The sequence below is a fragment of the Marmota monax genome, unplaced genomic scaffold, assembly GCF_021218885.2.
Source record: "Marmota monax isolate L192 unplaced genomic scaffold, Marmota_monax_Labrador192_F-V1.1 WCK01_AAM20220418_F8-fsc00224, whole genome shotgun sequence".
Classification (NCBI taxonomy): Eukaryota; Metazoa; Chordata; class Mammalia; order Rodentia; family Sciuridae; genus Marmota; species Marmota monax.
In genome coordinates, this window is record NW_026693937.1 from 977661 (window position 1) to 996929 (window position 19269).

Genomic DNA, 19269 nt, shown 5'->3' on the forward strand with positions numbered 1-19269 from the left:
AAGTGCCCTGGGCTCAATCTCCAGTACCAAAAATAAGTAAATATATATAATATACATATATAACATATACGTATATATTACACATATTATATACTATTATATATTTTAAATATAATATATATAAAGTATATATAAAATACCTGTATATATATTTACATTTGTATAATTATAGGGACTAGAGAAAAGGAATATAAAATATTATGGGAGGGGCTGGGTTGTAGCTCAGTGGTAGACACTTGCCTAGCATGTGTGAGGCACTGGGTTAGCTTCTCAGCACCACATATAGATTAAACAAAGGTCCTTCAACAACTAAAAAAATACTAAAAAATATATATTATGGGAGAAAATAATTGAAGAATAATAGACTCCAAGAAGTCATGTACAAACCAGGCAAGGACAGTGGTATGAGAACTGAAAAGAAGTTGTTGGATTGGCAATTTGAAGATATTGTTGATTTTAGTGGTGATAGTTTAAAGAAGTATTATTATATATAAACCTTATCATCAACAAATCTTGTTGAAATGCAGTTTCAAAGCCTGGCTGTGGCACATGCCTGAAATCCCAGTCTGGAGGCTGAAGCAGGAGGATTATAAATTCAAATCCATCCTCAGCAACCCATTGAGGCCCTGAGCAACTTAATACGATTCTGTCTCAAAATAAAAATAAAATAAAAAGAGCTGGGGATGTGACTCAGTGGTAAAGCACTCCTAGGTTCAATCCCTACTACCAAAATAAATAAATAAATAAAATGCAGAGTCAATAGATCTGGGGTAGGGCCTGAGACAAAATATTTCCAACCAGTTCCAATTGTTATGCAGATGCTGTTAGTTCAAGGATCAAACTACAGTGCTATAAATATTGGATATTTACTGTATACTTTAAGGATAGGTAACAAGAAAAATTTTACTCTTTGAAGTAATTTTTCCTAAAATTACTTTTTTTTAAGAGAGAGAGAGAGAGAGATAGAGAGAATTTTTTAATATTTATTTTTAGTTTTTAGTTTTCAGCGGACACAATATCTTTGTTTGTATGTGGTGCTGAGAATCGAACCCGCCCCCCACATGCCAGGCGAGCATGCTACCGCTTGAGCCACATCCCCAGTCCCCTAAAATTACTTTTGGGGGAAAAAATAATGGAGGGCTAGGGATGTAGCTCAGTGGTAAAGCACTTGCCTAATGTATAAAAGGCCCCAAATTCAAGGGCTGGGGTTGTGGCTCACCTGTAGAGTACTCGCCTATCATGCATGAGGCACTGGGTTCAATCCCCAGCACCACATAAAAATAAAAAATAAAGATATTGTGTCTACCTATAACTAAAAAATAAATATTAAAAAAAGGCCCCTAGGGCTAGGGATGTGGCTCAAGTGGTAGCGCGCTCGCCTGGCATGCCTGCGGTCCAGGTTCGGTCCTCAGCACCACATACAAACAAAGATGTTGTGTCCGCCGAAAACTAAAAAATAAATATTATGCTGCTATGAACATCGATGTAGCAGTGTCCCTGTAGCATGCTCTTTTTAGGTCTTTAGGGAATAGACGGAGAAGGGGAATAGCTGGGTCAAATGGTGGTTCCATTCCCAGCTTTCCAAGAAATCTCCATACTGCTTTCCAAATTGGCTGCACCAATTTGCAGTCCCACCAGCAATGTACAAGTGTACCCTTTCCCCCACATCCTCGCCAGCACTTGTTGCTGTTTGACTTCTTAATGGCTGCTAATCTTACTGGAGTGAGATGGTATCTTAGGGTGGTTTTGATTTGCATTTCTCTGACTGCTAGAGATGGTGAGCATTTTTTCATGTACTTGTTGATTGATTGTATGTCCTCCTCTGAGAAGTGTCTGTTCAGGTCCTTGGCCCATTTGTTGATTGGGTTATTTGTTCTCTTATTGTCTAATTTTTTGAGTTCTTTGTATACTCTGGATATTAGGGCTCTATCTGAAGTGTGAGGAGTAAAGATTTGTTCCCAGGATGTAGGCTGCCTATTTACCTCTCTTATTGTTTCTTTTGCTGAGAAAAAACTTTTTAGTTTAAGTAAGTCCCATTTGTTGATTCTAGTTATTAACTTTTGTGCTATGGGTGTCCTATTGAGGAATTTGGAGCCCGACCCCACAGTATGTAGATCATAGCCAACTTTTTCTTCTATCAGACGGCGTGTCTCTGATTTGATATCAAGCTCCTTGATCCATTTTGAATTAACTTTTGTGCATGGCGAGAGAAAGGGATTCAGTTTCATTTTGTTGCATATGGATTTCCAGTTTTCCCAGCACCATTTGTTGAAGATGCTATCCTTCCTCCATTGCATGCTTTTAGCCCCTTTATCAAATATAAGATAGTTGTAGTTTTGTGGATTGGTTTCTGTGTCCTCTATTCTGTAGCAAGATTGTGGAACCAACCTAGATGCCCTTCAATAGATGAATGGATAAAAAAAATGTGGCATTTATACACAATAGAGTATTACTCTGCATTAAAAAATGACAAAATCATAGAATTTGCAGGGAAATGGATGGCATTAGAGGAGATTATGCTAAGTGAAACTAGCCAATCCCTAAAAAACAAATGCCAAATATCTTCTTTGATATAAGGAGAGTAACTAAGAACAGAGTAGGGACGAAGAGCATGAGAAGAAGATTAACATTAAACAGGGATGAGAGGTGGGAGGGAAAGGGAGAGAGAAGGGAAATTGCATGGAAATGGAAGGAGACCCTCAGGGTTATACAAAATTACATACAAGAGGAAGTGAGGGGAAAGGGAAAAATAATACAAGGGAGAGAAATGAATGACAGTAGAGGGGGTAGAGAGAGAAGAGGGGACGGAGGGGGGATAGTAGAGGATAGGAAAGGCAGCAGAATACAACAGACACTAGTATGGCAACATGTAAATCAATGGATGTGTAACTGATATGATTCTGCAATCTGTATATGGGGTAAAAATGGGAGTTCATAACCCACTTGAATCAAAGTGTGAAATATGATATATCAAGAACTATGTAATGTTTTGAACAACCAACAATAAAAAATAAAAATAAAATAAAATAAAATAAAAATAATAATAAATATTAAAAAAAATTCTCTCTTTAAAAAAAAAAGAAGCAGCAAAGATTTATTAAAAAAAATAAAAATAAAAAAAGGCCCCTAGTTCAAGCCCCAGCACTACAAAAAATAAATAAATAATAAATAGAGAGAGTGGCAGATTTCCAATTTTCCCCTGTCATATTTAAATATGTTAATATAGTCAAGTCTTTATTCTGGTTCAATGCAACATCATCTCAATATATCCAATTCTATAGTGCAAAGCTTCTCAAACATAAATGTGTATATGAATCACCTGAGAATCTCAATACATTGCAGTAGTAAGTCTAAAAGAGGACAGATTCTGCATTTCTAACAGGCTTCCAAGACTTTTTTTAGTAGCAAAATTCTTACTTTCCTATTTTGTTTGGTTTTTAGTTTGATAGACTTAACAATATAAAAACATCAAACTTACATAAAAACCAATAAAGACAATGAATTAAAAAAAAAAGTTTGCAATATCTATAACAGGCACTGTATTCATTTTCTACTACCTATACAAGAAATTACCAACCTATACTTTTAAAGTTTCAGAATCCTTGACATGAATGATAGAATACAAACTTTTAAAATGATTTACAAATGCCAATTATACACATACAGTTTTATCTGCCAACAATTTCAACACCATCACCCACAATATGTGTACACCTATACTTCAACCACACCTCACAACTCCCTACACAAAGCTAAAATCTTAACTGCTCTGGTTTATCCAAACCCATTGCTAGCTCTACCCCAGAAAATTCACTGTTGTTTTGCTAACACAGCCAAGTCTAACAAAAGTAAATAAGCAGTTTGGAGGTCCTCTTCTCTTTTCCTTCAACTGATCTTTAAATCTGGGCACCTATAAGTCAAGCATTTCATCACTAGATCACAGGATTAAAGTCCCACAATTTACTTATTCCAGATCTTTCTTTTACAGTAAACTCTCACTGCTACACATTTTTTTCTCATACAATTTTATGAGATATAACTAGCATACCATAAACCCATCCTTTTAAAGTGTACAAATTACCTCAAAAACAAACATCAAGGGATTGAGGTTGTGGCTCAGTGCTAGAGCACTTGCCTAGCATGCGTGAGCCTCAGCACAACATAAAAAAATAAACAAAGGTATTATGTCCATCTACAACTAAAAAAGAAACTCTTAAAAAAAGAAAGAAAGTAAGAAAGAAAGAAACACCAAGCCTGATGTGGTGGTATGGTACATGCAAATAAGCCCAGCAACCCAGAAGTCCAAGGCAGGAGAATTGCAAGTTCAAGGCCAACTTAGCCAGACTTTGTCTCAAAATAAAAACTCAAAAAAGGGCTGGGGAATATAGCTCAGTAGTAGAGCAGTCCCCACTCCCAACCATATTATACCCAGAAAAAGATAAAAAAAGCCAGAGGCAGTGGCACTAGCCTATAATCTCAACTCCCTGCCACTGGAGAGGCCAAGGCAACATCATAAGCTTCAGGACCACCTGGACAACTTAGTGAGATGCCAACTCAAAATAGAATTTTAAAATGAGCTGGGTATGTAACTCAGAGGCAGAATGCTCCTGGGTTCAACCTGATTGTACCACAGGAAGAAAAAATAATAATAAGAAAAAGAAATCCATAAACTCATCAATAGCTCTTGTTCTTCAACCCCTGGCAATCACTAATCTTTTTGTCTCTATGAATTTGCCTACTCTGGACATTTTACATAAATGGATCAATACAATATGCAATCTTTTTGACTGGCTTTACCCAAGATGCCTGATCTTTTAAAGGTTCACTCCTGTTGCAGCATGCATCAGTACTTCAATCCTTTCTATATCCAAATAATATTTCACTGTATGAATATACCATATCTTGTTAACCCATTCATCAGTTGATGGACATATGGGTTACTTCCATTTTTCGTTATGAATAACGGTGCTACCAACATATGTATAAAAGTTTTTATATGGACATGTTTTCAGTTCTCTTGGGTATATACCTAGGAATGAACTTGTTGTCTCATACACTAATTCTATGCTTAATGTTTTGAGAAACTGTCCAACAATCTTCCAAAGCATTACATCATTTTACAATCCCATCAACAATGTATGAGAATTTCGCTAATAACACTTTCAACAAATGATTTTGCCATACTTCCTAACTGAAAAGAGAGGTGTGCCACCATTCTATAAAGATAGCCCCTTACTAAAAATACTACATTAATAAAACGGAAACACATTTCTGGCAGGAATACAGAGAATAAAAATGTTACAAGTTCAAATACATTAAGGAAATGCGTGAACTTCTCAAATCTGCCTTCGTTATTTGAAAATAGGGATGCCGTAATGACATTTAACTTGTAGTTGCTGTGAACATTAAATAAAACAATCCACGGAAAGATGTTTACAATATTGATTATTCGTGATTCGATCCAAGGCAAAGCTTTAGGAGCAAAGGGCTAAATGCTCAGATTCCCTCCCCCTCGTTCAGGTTCCTTCCCCCCCAGCGGGAGGGGTTGCTGAGCGACAACCGGGGCTGCAGTCACTCTAGCCACGCAGGATAAATTGTCAGAGCTCAAGCAGAGCCCTGCCATTCCATCCCAATATCGCTCCGTGGTGACAGATCCCCAGCCTGCTACTGAGCTTAGAAGTCAGCGCATGTTGTTTTTTCCTTTCTTAATGAAACAGATACACTTATTACAGCCGAAGCAGAAATGGAAGGGCAAAATGAACACAAGCATATTCTCCCACCTATGTTCCCAGTCTGTCTCTCGTCTGTCTCTCCAATCCATCCCCATAAGGAAAACAAATATGAAACCCGAGCCATTGCAAACCTAGAGGTACAAAAAGCGCAAGGACCCTCGCCTACTCCGGCACCAAACACCCCTATCGGATCCCCCAAGCCACATGTTTCAAAGCTTACCTGGTGGCTTCCTGCAGCTCGACCCGGCTCCGGCCAGGCGCCCCCGGAGGGATAGTAGCCATCTCCACCTCCGCCTTCTCCGGGCCAGGTGGTCTCAGGCGGGCCGCCCCCGCGCACCCGCCAGGAAATGGGAGGCTGGGGAGGTTCGGGGCGAAGGGGAGGATATATGGGCGGGGGAAGGTGCACTGGCACATCTCCACCCCCAGGCCCGTAGTAGCGAACATAAGACGGACCGTCACTGGGGCCGTAGCCCGAACGCCTCAAGGCCGACATGGGCTCCACTGCCCCGAAGCGCTTCCCGCCCCCCACGGCCAACCCATTGCGCAGGCGCCTGCAGGCGAGAAAGAGTGGAGAGCAGTAAGAGGGGTCGGACGATAACAGCCAATCCCAGGCGCTGACCCGCCCCTTTTGCCGAGTCCTGAACGTAGAGGACGGCAGTGACTCCCTGGTCTCGAAGCAGGAAAGCAACAGGAGACACCATGCTCCTTACAGGAAAGGAAACATTTTTCGACCCTCTATCCAATCTAGATCTTTCATCCTAATTTCTCCAGGATGGGGAAACGGTACCCCGAACTCCACCGTCCCGGACCGCACGACTGCCCCACCTCTTCCGGGGGGCAGGCACGTGATACAGGAAGTGGGTGGGGTAATATGAAGGTGCTTCCGGCAGACCCCGGCGGCTGAGAGCCGGGGCAGAAGTGGTAGCCTGGAAAGAGACTTTCCTGTCCCGGTCCCGCCAAGGCGGCGACTGCGGTGGGAAAAAAGAGTTATTGGACACGCTGGCCTATCGCCGCTGTACATTACAGCCTCATCTCAGCTCAAAATGAACTATATGCCCGGCACCGCCAGCCTCATCGAGGACATCGACAGTGAGTAGCTCATTTCCTCCCGGTGAAGCCTGGAGTGAGACCCTTTCTCTCCGGAACACGGCCCTCTTTGGAGGGAACTTGTAGAATGAGTCCAGAGCTGGGGGCAGTGTGTTTTGAGCTCATTTCTGAGTGTTCTGCCTTGAAATTCTCCACAGCCACGGGACCCCACCGCTTGCCACCCCCTTGCCTGCTACCTCAGTTCTGCCCCTCGCAACCTTCACCAGACTTAGGGCTGGTGAGCCGCAAACTGTTGAATTTATTTTTAGTTCCGAGGGTCGTGGCAGCCTAGGCCCGAGTACCAAAGTGGCCCAGCCGACTTGTCCCGCATCCACTGTTTCCCGCGGTAATTTCTCTAAGTACCAGGTTGTCACTAGTGGGTACATGAGAATATTTAGAGGAAGGATGCATCAAAAAATGAAAATATTAAGACAACAGCAGTCGGTTTTAATTAGCAGTAAATGTAGGCTTTCTATTCTGTAGCCATTTGCAATATTCTTTTACTGTGAGGGTCATTAGCATTTTCAGGTTATGTTAGTAGAGACCACTGCCAGACAACCTGTCTTTATCAAAATTTTTATCTGTGCATTATTCTTCAAGAAAAGTAACATTTTTATCATTTTAATCATATTATCTGCCTCATTAACTTGTAATTGCTGCAAAATGATTTACACATTTTCAAACAAGTTACAGTGATCTCTGTAGTTACTGTGCGAGTATGAAAATTAGATTGTTTGATTACATTCTCATTTTATGGTTATCTGAGATCATTTTTTAAACCCATATTACTAATTTTGCTAATGAAAGGAAATGTAGTATAAATTGAACCAAATATGTATATAAACATTACTCTATAAGTAGTCTACCTGTAAGGTGTAATGAAATATTCTGTTTTAATGGCTTGAGGATGCTCTTCCCTTTTGCCTTCACCTCTTCTTGTATATATGAATTACTTGAAACCACTAACACACCCTTCCATTTTCCTAAAAATTATGTTTTATTTTCAAGCCTTCTAATCTGTGCCTCTTTGTAGATTTCAGGACCCCTCTTAAAAAGTTTGAAACCACTTGATATACAGACTTTACATCACCACTCCAGAACATACCCTCCCCTCCTCCCCATAGTCTTTTTGAATTTTCACCCATTCTCTGATTTGAGTAGGAAGTATTCCTCCCTTTCTGATATTATTGTTTCCTCCTCCTGCTTTTGGAATCTTATTACATTATATGTTTTCTTTCATGTCTTCTGCCTCTTTGTCCTTGCCGCATCCTTTCCTTTATATATGTTATTGTCTGTCCATCTCAAATATTTCCTCAGTTGTATCTCCCCATCAAACTTCCATCTCTATATCGGTATCTTGAATTGTCTCGGTTTTACTCTACTTCCTGACCACCTTCTTTTACCTCTGCAATCTTAATTTTTTGCTGTCAACACACTACTGAAACTACTTCCTAAGTAATCATTCTAAGGCTCTCCTCTGAGTTCTCTCCAGCAGCGTTGTGATACTATCATCACTGAATTCTTAATTCTGTTCTCTTGGTTTCTCTAACTCTGGTTTTTGCAAATTTTTTCTTCTCTTCTGCTCTTTACTATTCCCCAGAAGAGATTAAGAGATCTCCCAGATAGGCATTAGCTTTATAACTTCTCTTGCTTTTCTGTTAGTTTAGTCTTCAGTGTTTTTGTTTCTTATGAAGTCAAATCAAAATTGGGGGGCGGGTACTGGGGATTAAACTCAGGGACACTCAACCACAGAGCCACATCCCCAGCCCTATTTTGTATTTTATTTAGAGACAGAGTCTCATTGAGTTGCTTAGCACCTTGCCATTGCTGAGGCTGGTTTTGAACTCACGATCCTCCTGCCTCAGCTTCCCAAGCTGCTGGGATTACAGGCATGTGCCATCACGTCCGATTTCAAATCCAAATTTAAGCCTGCCCCTAATACTATTCTGACTTTAACTACTGCTCTTTCCCTTCACATCCTCAGCCTTTAGTCAATAATAGGGGATATAGTCCTTTTGTCCCTTTTGCTTAATTTACAGTTTTGTCTCCCCTTCCCTCTTTCCTTTCCCATGACCAAAAATTACTTACCTTTCAAGATCCAACTTGAATACCTCCTCCAGGTAAATGATATTTTCTCTGAAATCTCATATAATTACAATTTGCTTGGTTACGGCAAGAACAATCCAAGGAATAAGACAAGTTCCTTCAAGGCAAAATCACTGCCCCTCTTTTCTGCATCTACAAAGTATTTTATGCATGGCATTAAAGAAATGAATAGCTGAAATTTTGTTATCTTTTATCTTCCCTTACAATGAATATTAATTGATAAGGTTGGTGTTCAGACCCCAGAATAGCTTGTATCTCTTAATAAATATTGAATTATGCTGTAGCTTATTAGGTCCTCATTGTAAATATCTGAGGTGGTGCTTTTGCTTTTGTTTTGGTTCTACGGATTTAACCCAGGGCCTCCCACATACTTAGTGCTTGCTCTATTACTAAGCTATACCCCCAACCCAAGGCATTGTATTTATTGAAAACCTTTCTAAATTTTTCAATTTACAGACAGAAACTGAAATGACAGTGTGAAGGTTTAAGGGCCAAACATCAGGGTATGAAGCCAGTTAGGCTTCCTGGCTCCATACCAATCTGCACGTTTTTACCTCTTTTGCCACTACTGTGTTTCTCTTTTTACCACCAATCTTCAAATTTAAGTCCTAGGCTGTCCTGGCCATCCCTCTGTTTTTTCCCAGTGAATTCCATCTTAAGTCCATTAAAGAGGAAGTAGTATACTTAAACTGCTATTAACTTTATTTTCCTTATTATCGTATAAACTCACTGAAGCTGACATCTTTCATTTTAAAGATCCTTTTCCCTCTCTCCAGAAAAGCACTTGGTTTTACTTCGAGATGGAAGGACACTTATAGGCTTTTTAAGAAGCATTGATCAATTTGGTATGTATTGATTATGGACTTCTTCTTTAATTCTCTGGATAATAACAGCCACCCATTGCATTTTTGGTGTTATTTTATGTTGAACTTTATTTATCTGCAACTTTTTCATATGTGTCTGGCATATTGGAACTGTTTTAAGTAAGTATGATTAGGTGATTCAAATGCTTGTATATTTACAAGCATGTATATCTACAACTGGTTTTCACAGTAGTATTTTGGACAGTTTTTTTATTTCCCCCATTAGAGGGAGCCAAATGATAGAAATAAACTCAGTTCACTGAAAAGGCTGCTCATTTGTACATTGGCTTGGGTGCCACTCTCTTCAAAGCACTTCCTGTACTGAAGGTAATCTCTCCTTGTCCAATGAAAATTGGGGAGAAGGCATTCCGTGAAGATTTTGATGGAACATTAAGCTCGATGTTTTACATATAGGGATACATTAGACTCAGGATTCTCAATCTTTGTTTTACAGACTGCATTTTTCTAAAATAAGAGATGTGTGTTTCCTTCCATTTCAAGAAACTTTTCAGTTCACATCAACTTTTTTTGAACCAAAGGGATAAAGGGTATAGATCAGTGGCAGAGCTTTTGCCTGGCATGTGTGAGGCCCTGAGTCAATCCTCAGTGTGCCCCCCCAAAAAAAAAAAAAAATTCTAGAAGGTATGGAGGCTGGCCAGGCACAGTGGCACATGCTTGTAATCTCAGCAGCTCAGGAGTCTAGGGCAAGAGGATCGTGAGTTCAAAGTCAGCCTTCGCAACTTAGTGAGGCCCTTAGCAACTCAGTAAGACCCTATCTCTAAATAACATAAAAAGGACTGGGGATGTGGCTCAATGGCTAAGCACCTCTGGGTTCAATCCCAGTACTAGAAATAAATAAAGAAGGGGGGGGGGGTACAAAAGGAAAGAAAGAAAAGAAAAGAATGAATACCTGGGCATGGTGGCACACACCTTTAGTCCCAGCCATTTGGGAGACTGATGCAGGAGAATCACTTGGGCCCAGGAGTTCAAAGCCAGTCTGGGCCACACGGTGAGACTCTAAAGAAAAATGTATGAATGTAGATTTCTGCTTTGCTTCAAATATGACAAATATTACTACTTCAAAGAAGAAAATTAATTAATCAGAGCACTTTAAGGATAAGTAGTGAAATTTTGAGTTTACTCTTGAATTACCAACTATAATTTTCTCCCAAGGTGAAAAATAGGTTTTTGCTATATCATAATTTATGGATACCTGCATTGGTTTAAACGAATCCTAAGTACTGAAACAAAGTTAAATCTTCAGTAAGGCATCATATACACATATCCACATCACAAAGAAACACTGTCTCATTTCAAAACCTAAGGTTTTAATCTGAATGGTTCTTACCATTATTCAAGTTTTCCAAATTTCTTTCTTTTTTTTTTTTAAGACACAACAGCAGTGGAAAGCATTACAATTATTATTACACATTTAGGGCACAATTTTTCATATCTCTGTATATCTAGTATGTTCACGCCAATTTATGCCTTTATATGTGTACTATATTTTCTCTTCCTTCCTTCCTTTCTTTCTTTCTCTTTTTTTTTTAATACTGGGGATTGAACCCAGAGGCACTAAGCCACATCTCAACCTTTTTATTTTTATTTTGAGACAGTGTCTCACTAAGTTGCTGAGGCTAGCCTAGAACTTGTAATCCTCCTCCCTCAGCCTCCCAAATTGCTGGGATTATAGGCATGCACCACCATACCTGGCTCACTTATATTTTTTATAGCTGTGTTGATACAAGCAGTTAACCATTAAAGGAATTTATTTTTCATAACTTATTTCTGTTGCCATTCATGGATTAGTGCAACATAATCCCAACTACTCTATTTGCAATTGTTTAAATTCTTCTCAGTGAAAGAGATTATTTGAAATTTTTGTTCTTCCTAGAATTAAAAAGTTTGGAAATCATGTTTAGCTGAATCTTTTCTACTCAAAATCACTGAATAGTTGAGTTATGGACCTTTATCCAATCATGTGTACTAAATATCTTTGTTTTTTTCCTATACACTTATAGCTAACTTAGTGCTACATCAGACTGTGGAGCGTATTCATGTGGGCAAAAAATACGGTGATATTCCTCGAGGAATTTTTGTGGTCAGAGGAGAAAATGTGGTCCTACTAGGAGAAATAGTAAGTGAAAACTGTTAAGCTACTATGGATCTTGATATTCATACTAGTTAGGTTTCTTTTGTCTTTTCAAGAGGAAAAAAATATTTTCCACATATCACTGAGTTTCTTTATCACAGGCACCCACCAAATTAGGAAAGCTACACAGAAAAATTAACTTTGTTTCAGTGCCTTTGGGCATTTAAATATTTTGATCCCATGAACAAAATATCAGTGATTTTACCTGATATAAAAATATTGCTCTGGACTGGTGTTGTGGCTCAGTGGTAGACCACTTGCCTCGAATGTGTAAGGCACTGGATTCAATTCTCAGTACCACATATAAAGGTCCATCAACAACTAAAATAAATAAAATTTTTAAAAAAATATATTGTCCTATATAAATGTGTTTGTTAATATAGAATTTCTGTGTATGTCTAATAGCAGAAAGTCAAAAAGACTTTCGATGAATGTTGTTGGCTTACAGGTTCCCTATGTTAGAATATTTTGCAGTCATTTAATTGATTAAAGTGGTTTTCCATAACATAAAAATTAATTAGCAGAGTTTGAGGGAAGAACACATTGCATATAACATATTGTCCATATTTTTCAAGGGGGAAAGAGAAAAAAAAGGCTGTAGGAAAAGCCCTTCTTTTGTCTGTCCTGAAAATGGAGCTCAGCTGTGATCCTTGGATCACAGCCAGGAAGGAAGTACCTATGCCAGAAAGAACAATTGGCAAGTGAAAAGTTAAATCAGCTGGGTGCAGTGGCACATGCCTGTAATCCCAAGGACTTGGGAGGCTGAAGCAGGACCATTGCAAGTTAGTGACCAGCCTCAGCAAAGGCAAGATCTGTCTCAAAATTAAAAAATTATTTAAAAAGGGCCAGGGGTGTGGTTCAATGGTAAAGCACCCCTGGGTTTAATCCCCAGTATGAAAAATACCAACAACAAAAAGTTAATCTTCCAAAGTGATATTGCTGTGGATCTGTGTGTATTTATACTACTGGAAAACTATTTTATAAATATAAAACTGTTTAGCCAGGCATGGTGGTACATACCTGTCATGCCAGCTTCTCTGGAGGCTGAGGCAGGAGGATCACAAGTTTGAGTGCAGCCTCAACAACTTAGTGAGACCCTGTCTCAAAAACCAGAGTCAGGCGTGGTGGTGCATGCCTGCAATCCCAGCAGCTTGGGAGGCGGAGGCAGGAAGATTGTGAGTTCTAAGCCAGCCTCATCAAAAGAGAGGCACTTAAGCAACTCAGTGAGATCCTGTCTCTAAATAAAATACAAAATAAGGCTGAGGATGTGACTCAGTGGTTGAGTGCCACTGAGTTCAATCTGGTACACCCCTCAACCCCAAAAAATGGGCTGGTGATTTGGCTTAGTTGTAAAACACCCCTGGGTTCAATCCCTGTTACCAAAAATTAATAAATAAAGAGGAGGGTGGTACTGGGGATGTAGTTCAGTGGTACAACACCCCTGGGTTCAATCCCCAGTACTGCAAAAATTGTGTGTGTGTGAAAAGTACTTGGACCCTTTTTTAAAAATATCTTCTTAAAACCTTTTATCGAGTTAAGTCTTGCTGATTCTGATTATTAGATTTTCTAAGAAAATCAGGGTCCCTACAAGACTAGTTGAGCTAGGGGTACAGCCCAGTGGTTGAGTTTGCCTATTATGTGTAAGACCCTGGATTTGATTCCCAGCACCACAAAAAAAAAAAAAATGAAAAGGAAAAAGAAATTAAGGTCTGGTAACCAGCCCCGTTTTCTGTTCTCTGCCAGACATTGGTGTTTATTTTTTCCATTTTTATTTTGTTTTATTCACTAAAGTTTCCCAATACCTAGCCACATCTTAATTCAGTTTACAGAAGTCTTTTGAGTAGAGTGGTTTGGTTCAGAGCTAATTTTTAGCAATTGATCATTTGAGAGATAATTCTGCCAGGGTCAATCAGATTGGTTCAGAGATATGGTGGAAATGGCTAGAAATAACTAATCAAAACTATCAGTACTGCCCAAATACTGCAGTAAAATGTTTAAAATGCCTTTTTTCTCACTTATGAATTATTTTTGTGGTTGGCATTTGTGGTTTGGTTTATCATTCCTGGCATGTTTAAGCAGCAGAAATGATCACCATATTTTATGTACAGGTTGAAATAAAGCACCTAGTACTCCAGGGAGAGGGGGTCTAGTAAAGAACTATAAAGTAGTCTGCTAGTATATTAGAAGAGCTATCCATCTCTTGATAGGTAGGATTGAGGGTGATTAGCGTGGGGGTTGGGAGGGACTAAGAATGCTTTACCACTGAATTACATTGGCATGGGGGTTGTTTTGGGTTTTTTGTTTGTTTGTTTGTTTTTTGTTTTTGGTACTAGGGATTGAACCCAGGGGCTCTTAACCACTGAGCCTCATCTCCAGCCCTTTTAAAAATATTTTATTTAAAGATAGGGTCTCTCTAACTTAGGGCCTCACTAAGTTGCTGAGGTTGGTTTTCAACTTGTGATCCTCCTGCCTCAGACTCCCCAGCCGCTGGGATTACAGGCGTGTGCTACCACTCCTGGCCCAGTTTCTCTGTTTGTTTTAATTTTGAGACAAGGTCTTCCTAAATTGCCCATACTAGCTTGGAACTTATGGTCCTCCTGTCTCAGCCTCTTGAGTCACTGAGATTACCAGCATGAGCCACTACACCCAGTTATAGAGGAAAGGTATTACTTTGACACCAGAGAGAAAGACTTTAATTTAAAATATTTACACATACTCTGCTTCAGTTTTATAGTGCTAAACACAATAGACACACTTTTCGTACCAGTTATGTTGGTACAAAAATGTGTCTGTGGTAGATGTATATATATTCGAAAACAAGCCAAAATGTACTTGAAGATTCATTGTTCCCTGGGATCCATTTTGTAGGGGAAAGTTTTTTGTTTTTTTTTTTTTTTAACATGTTATGGTTTGGATACTGAGAAGTTTTACACTAACCACTAGAGAAACATGGTTGAGGAATGCTTACATGATTATATAAATCAACAATCAGTTTAAAGAAATTTCCAGCTCCAAGGAAACTCATGTCCAGAAACCATTTAGGTTCTATAAACATTACATTGCTTAAGAAGTCCCTGGATTTTGCCTCAAGGATGATGGTGCACACAGCCTTAAGTAATAAAACTGATTATTGGGAAGCAGCAGCTTCTTAACCACATAAATGACATATTGAAAACCTCAAGAGGCTGTATGCCAAGAACACTGCCCTCCAGTTGCTACCCACAGATTGTGAGGAAAGGTATAATTGATAATATATATTTTGTTGGGTGCCGTTGACTTTGACCCAGGGCACCAGTGGCTTATATGTATGTGACTTACCCTAACTTCTCTGGTGAAAGTGCTCTGACAGTATTATTGCCTGTGAGTTTTAAGACCTTGCAGCATGCGACAGTTAACTTGTATCTACACTAGAACAGCTATGGAGTTTGTGTATGTGTCAGTGCCTTCCCAAACCTTATCATTGAGAGTGATAGAGGAAAATAAATACGAAATGAGTGCTTTGTATAGGCTTTCCATGTTATAAACACAGTAATCCCTGTATGTTAATTCTAATTCACTATTCACAGTGAGATACATTTGTAGCAAAGTTCTTCTGCATTTTGAAATTGTGTATCAAATATTTATAAGATATTCAAAAATAAAAATATAAAACATGCTATATTCAATGAAAAAAGTTAGTCAATATTTGCATTATTTGTGTGTGTGTGTGTGTGTGTGTGTTTTCATCTTCTAAAATACAGATGCTATGGCACACGCTTATAATCCCAGCAACTTTCCGAGTCTGAGGCAGAAAGATCACAAGTAGTTCAAAGCCAGTCTTAGCAATTTAGCCAAACCTTAAACAACTTAGTGGGACCCTGACTACAAAAAAATAGTAGGGGAGAGGGCCTGGGTGTGGCTCAGTGGTTAAACGCCCCTGGGCTCAATCCTTAAAGGAAAATAAATGAATTTTTTTTTTTAAGGATATTCACCGAAGTATTAACCCTTCATACTGGAAGTATGGGTAATTTTTAAATTTTTTTCTGCTTCTGCCTATTTTTTAAATTTCCTACAATGAGGAATTATTTTTGAAATAAGGAAAAATATTTTTTTATTAAGCAAAGTATTTTAAAATTAATATGGTAAAGAAATACATTGGGACCAACCAAGTTTAGTAATTCAGCTGATCTTCTAAAGTATTCTATAGACTTGTCATAAAAGAGGAAAGAGTCTTGTGTTGTATTTTTTTCTTTTTCTTTTTTTCTTTTTGTGGTGCTAGAAATCAAACCCAGTGCCTTATACATGCTAGGCAGGGGCTCTGCCACTGACCTACTTACTTTCTTGGTCCTTTGTATTATAATTTAGAAACTTCTAATGGAAGAACCATTTATTGCTTATAAAGAAGGGTGGGAAATCAGGGTCACTGGTGCAGGCCCATAACAGCTACTTAGGCGATTGAGGCAGGAGAATCACAAGGTGAGACCCTGTCTCAGAATAAAAAAATTTAAAAAGGCTGAAGATGTAGCTCAGTGTTTAAATGCTCCTAGGTTTGATCTACAATACCAAAAAAGAAAAATAAAAGTGGGAAGGGTGGTGCTGACTTGAATCAGTGTTCTCTACTTTTTTTTTGGCAGGGGAGTACTGGGATGAACCCAGAGGTGTTTTACCACTGAACTATGTTCCCAGATCTTTTTAGTTTTTGAGACAGGGTCTCAGTAAATTGCTGAGGCTGGGCTTGAACTTGTGATCCTCCTACCTCAGCCTCCCAGGTCTCTGGGATTGTAGGTGCATACCACCATACCCAGAATTCTATACCTTTTACCGAGCAACAACCTCCACCTAATTAAGCTGACTCTGGAAATGAAAAAATACAATGTAAAGCCTCTTGGGCTGGGAATGTGATAGACTCTGTGATAGACTCTGGATTCTATTCCTTGCACCACAAAAAATAAATAAAGCCATTTTGGCCTCAGTAACTTTCTTGGATTCTGTACAGTTGAAGAGATAGCTGTTTATAAGCAGCCCAAATAATTTTGTTTTAAAGAAAAGTTTCCAGGCACAGTGGCACACACCTGCAATCCCAGCAGCTGGGAAGCTGAGGCAGGAGGATTGCAAGTTCGAAATCAGCCTGGACATCTTAGCAAGACCCTGTCTCAAAAAGGGACTGGATATAGTGGCGTACACCTGCAATCCAAGCAACTTGGGAATCTGAGGTAGGAGGGTCATAAGTTTGGGGCCAGCCTCAGCAACTTTATGAGACTCTGATTCTGGAGGGAAGTAGCTTGGTGGTAAAACACCCCTAGGTTCAATCCCCAATACCAGAAATAAAATAGGAAGGTGATGTAGCTCAGTGGTAGAGTACTCACTTGGTTCAGTCCCTAGTACTGCAAAAAAGAAAAGTTAATTCTTTAATAAATAAAGTTAATCCTGACTAATGTGGGATTTTGACTAACTTAAAACTTTGCTATATATACCAATACTGATCTGTTACCATGTTCTGGTTATATATTCTGTAGTAATGTTATCAGCCTTTTTTGTTTCTGTACTAGAAGGATATTTCAGCCATGTCACAGTAATGAAAAGTAATCTGCCATAGGAATCAAATCCATTTGCTTTAGATCTGTAAGGTTCTTTATTCTCAGTCTTTAAGGGAAGTTTTTCAAACCTGCCTCTTTTGCAGGACTTGGAAAAGGAGAGTGATACACCCCTCCAGCAAGTGTCTATTGAAGAAATCTTAGAAGAACAGAGGGTGGAACAGCAGACCAAGCTAGAAGCAGAGAAGCTGAAAGTTCAAGCTCTTAAAGATCGGGGTCTATCCATTCCTCGAGCAGATACTCTTGATGAATATTAAGTCATTGCTCAGAGGCTATGCTTTGGAGAGTAGGGACTGTCACTGAATGAAAGTGACATCTTGGTCACCTGATACATTTGAACAGACTATAGAGTTTTGAAAAGTCACCTTTATTTTTCATTCTTTCACATGCAACATGAAGAAATCATGTGGGATTTTGTTTTTGTTTTTTTCTTTGTTTTAAATAACAGAATCATTGTTTAAATAAATAGTGGCATGGACTCCTTTCACACACGTCACTGTGGAGCCAGCAACCGTGTCTATATTGCTTTTCATATACCAAATTAGAGTTTACAGAGGACATTTTTCATTGACTTGTAAATAAAATATGAATCTCAGAACTGTCATGTTATTTTCCAAGTTGGAATTGCCTCCAGCGATAGACAAAAATTGTTTCTACTCAGAAAGGTATAAGCAGTCCACTCACTGGGATTCCCCTTGTCATCACAATTTCAAGTTGCTGGTTACTTATGAAGGAGAATTTTCATACTGATTATCTTGGGGGTCCTCCTCATATCCTTTTTCATGTTTGTATCTGATAAGAAATAAGTTTTCAAAGTTGAAGAAAGAGCTTTCATTTAAGTTTTCCAGTATCTGATTACAAATGAAGCCTCATGTTTGAGAAACAACTTCATTCTTACTTCACCCACAGCTATACCAAACCATGTTCCCATGAGTTCCAACATTTTCCTGAGATGGCTTGTTCTCTGAGTTGTCTACTAATTTAGTTAGGTTTCCTAATCCTTTGGATTGAATCTTGAGCTTGTTTGTGCTCTGATTTTTTTTTTTTTTTTTTTTTTTTTTTTTTTTTAAGTAGAAATGAGGCTGGGGTTGTAGCTCAGTTGTACAGTGCTTACCTAGCATGTGTGAGGCCCTGGGTTTGATCCCCAGTACCACATCAAAAAATAAATAAATAAGTAAATAAATGGGATGGGGTTGTGGCTCAGTGGTAGCGTGCTTGCCTAGCATGCTTGGCGCACTGGGTTCAATTCTCAGCACCACATACAAATAAATAAAAATAAAAGGTCGATCAACAACTAAAAAAAAATATTTAAAAGAAAAACAAAGGTAAACTAAAAATATTTTTTTAAAAAGTACAAATGAAATGTGTTTTAGTAACTTATATACCATAATAGTAATATCACTTTGTCAGTATGATTGTTGAAGAGTGATCATTATGCTGTAAGTATAACAAAAAGTAATGTGGCTTAGTAAACAGTGGACTGAATGAGTCGTGCAGAGACACAATGTAAAATTGCTTACTGGGATGTTGGGTGTGAGATATCCTCTCATTCTTAGTAATCTTAGCTATATGTTTCAGATATTTGTTGCAAAAAAAAAAACTTTGTATAAGATATTTATATCTCGTCCACATGTGTATGAATTAGTTTATACTGCAGTATTAAGTATGCATAATGTGTTGCTTTAGCCCTCTATCGTGCAGCTCATAACAGTTCATGAGCTCAAATGTTTTTAAAACTACCCCGAGGACTGGGGTTG

The 19269-nt window shown here is 38.7% G+C and overlaps 2 protein-coding genes across 4 annotated transcripts in view; one reads left to right on the plus strand and one right to left on the minus strand.

The window, feature by feature from the left end:
* Positions 1-6371, minus strand: part of Bag4 (BAG cochaperone 4) — a 30212-nt gene extending 23841 nt beyond the window's left edge. Inside the window, exon 1 of the mRNA XM_046463868.2 lies at positions 5953-6371. Coding sequence (XP_046319824.1) covers positions 5953-6225 — 273 coding nt within the window. The 5' untranslated portion in view covers positions 6226-6371. The remainder of the gene's footprint in view (positions 1-5952) is intronic.
* Positions 6372-6464: 93 nt separating this feature from the next.
* On the plus strand, positions 6465-18110 carry Lsm1 (LSM1 homolog, mRNA degradation associated). Of its 3 annotated transcripts, XM_046463871.2 has the most exons (5): positions 6465-6821; positions 9701-9769; positions 11809-11924; positions 16963-17131; positions 17599-17736. In XM_046463871.2, the coding sequence occupies exons 1-4, from the start codon at positions 6776-6778 to the stop codon at positions 17128-17130; spliced, it is 399 nt and encodes a 132-aa protein (XP_046319827.1). In that variant the 5' UTR covers positions 6465-6775; the 3' UTR covers position 17131; positions 17599-17736. The 3 variants fall into 3 exon arrangements, with proteins under 3 accessions (XP_046319827.1, XP_046319826.1, XP_058441423.1); XM_046463870.2 differs by lacking the exon at positions 16963-17131 and having other exon boundaries at positions 17599-18110; XM_058585440.1 differs by lacking the exons at positions 9701-9769; positions 16963-17131 and having other exon boundaries at positions 17599-18110.
* The last annotated feature ends 1159 nt before the right edge of the window (positions 18111-19269 follow it).

Bases quoted from the DNA above. Each gene is read 5' to 3' on its own strand.
- Lsm1 (XM_046463870.2), top strand. From the start codon at position 6,776: ATGAACTATATGCCCGGCACCGCCAGCCTCATCGAGGACATCGACA. The intron at 6,822-9,700 runs GTGAGTAGCTCA...CCCTCTCTCCAG, and splicing joins CCTCATCGAGGACATCGACA to AAAAGCACTTGGTTTTACTT. The intron at 11,925-17,598 runs GTAAGTGAAAAC...CCTCTTTTGCAG, and splicing joins TGGTCCTACTAGGAGAAATA to GACTTGGAAAAGGAGAGTGA.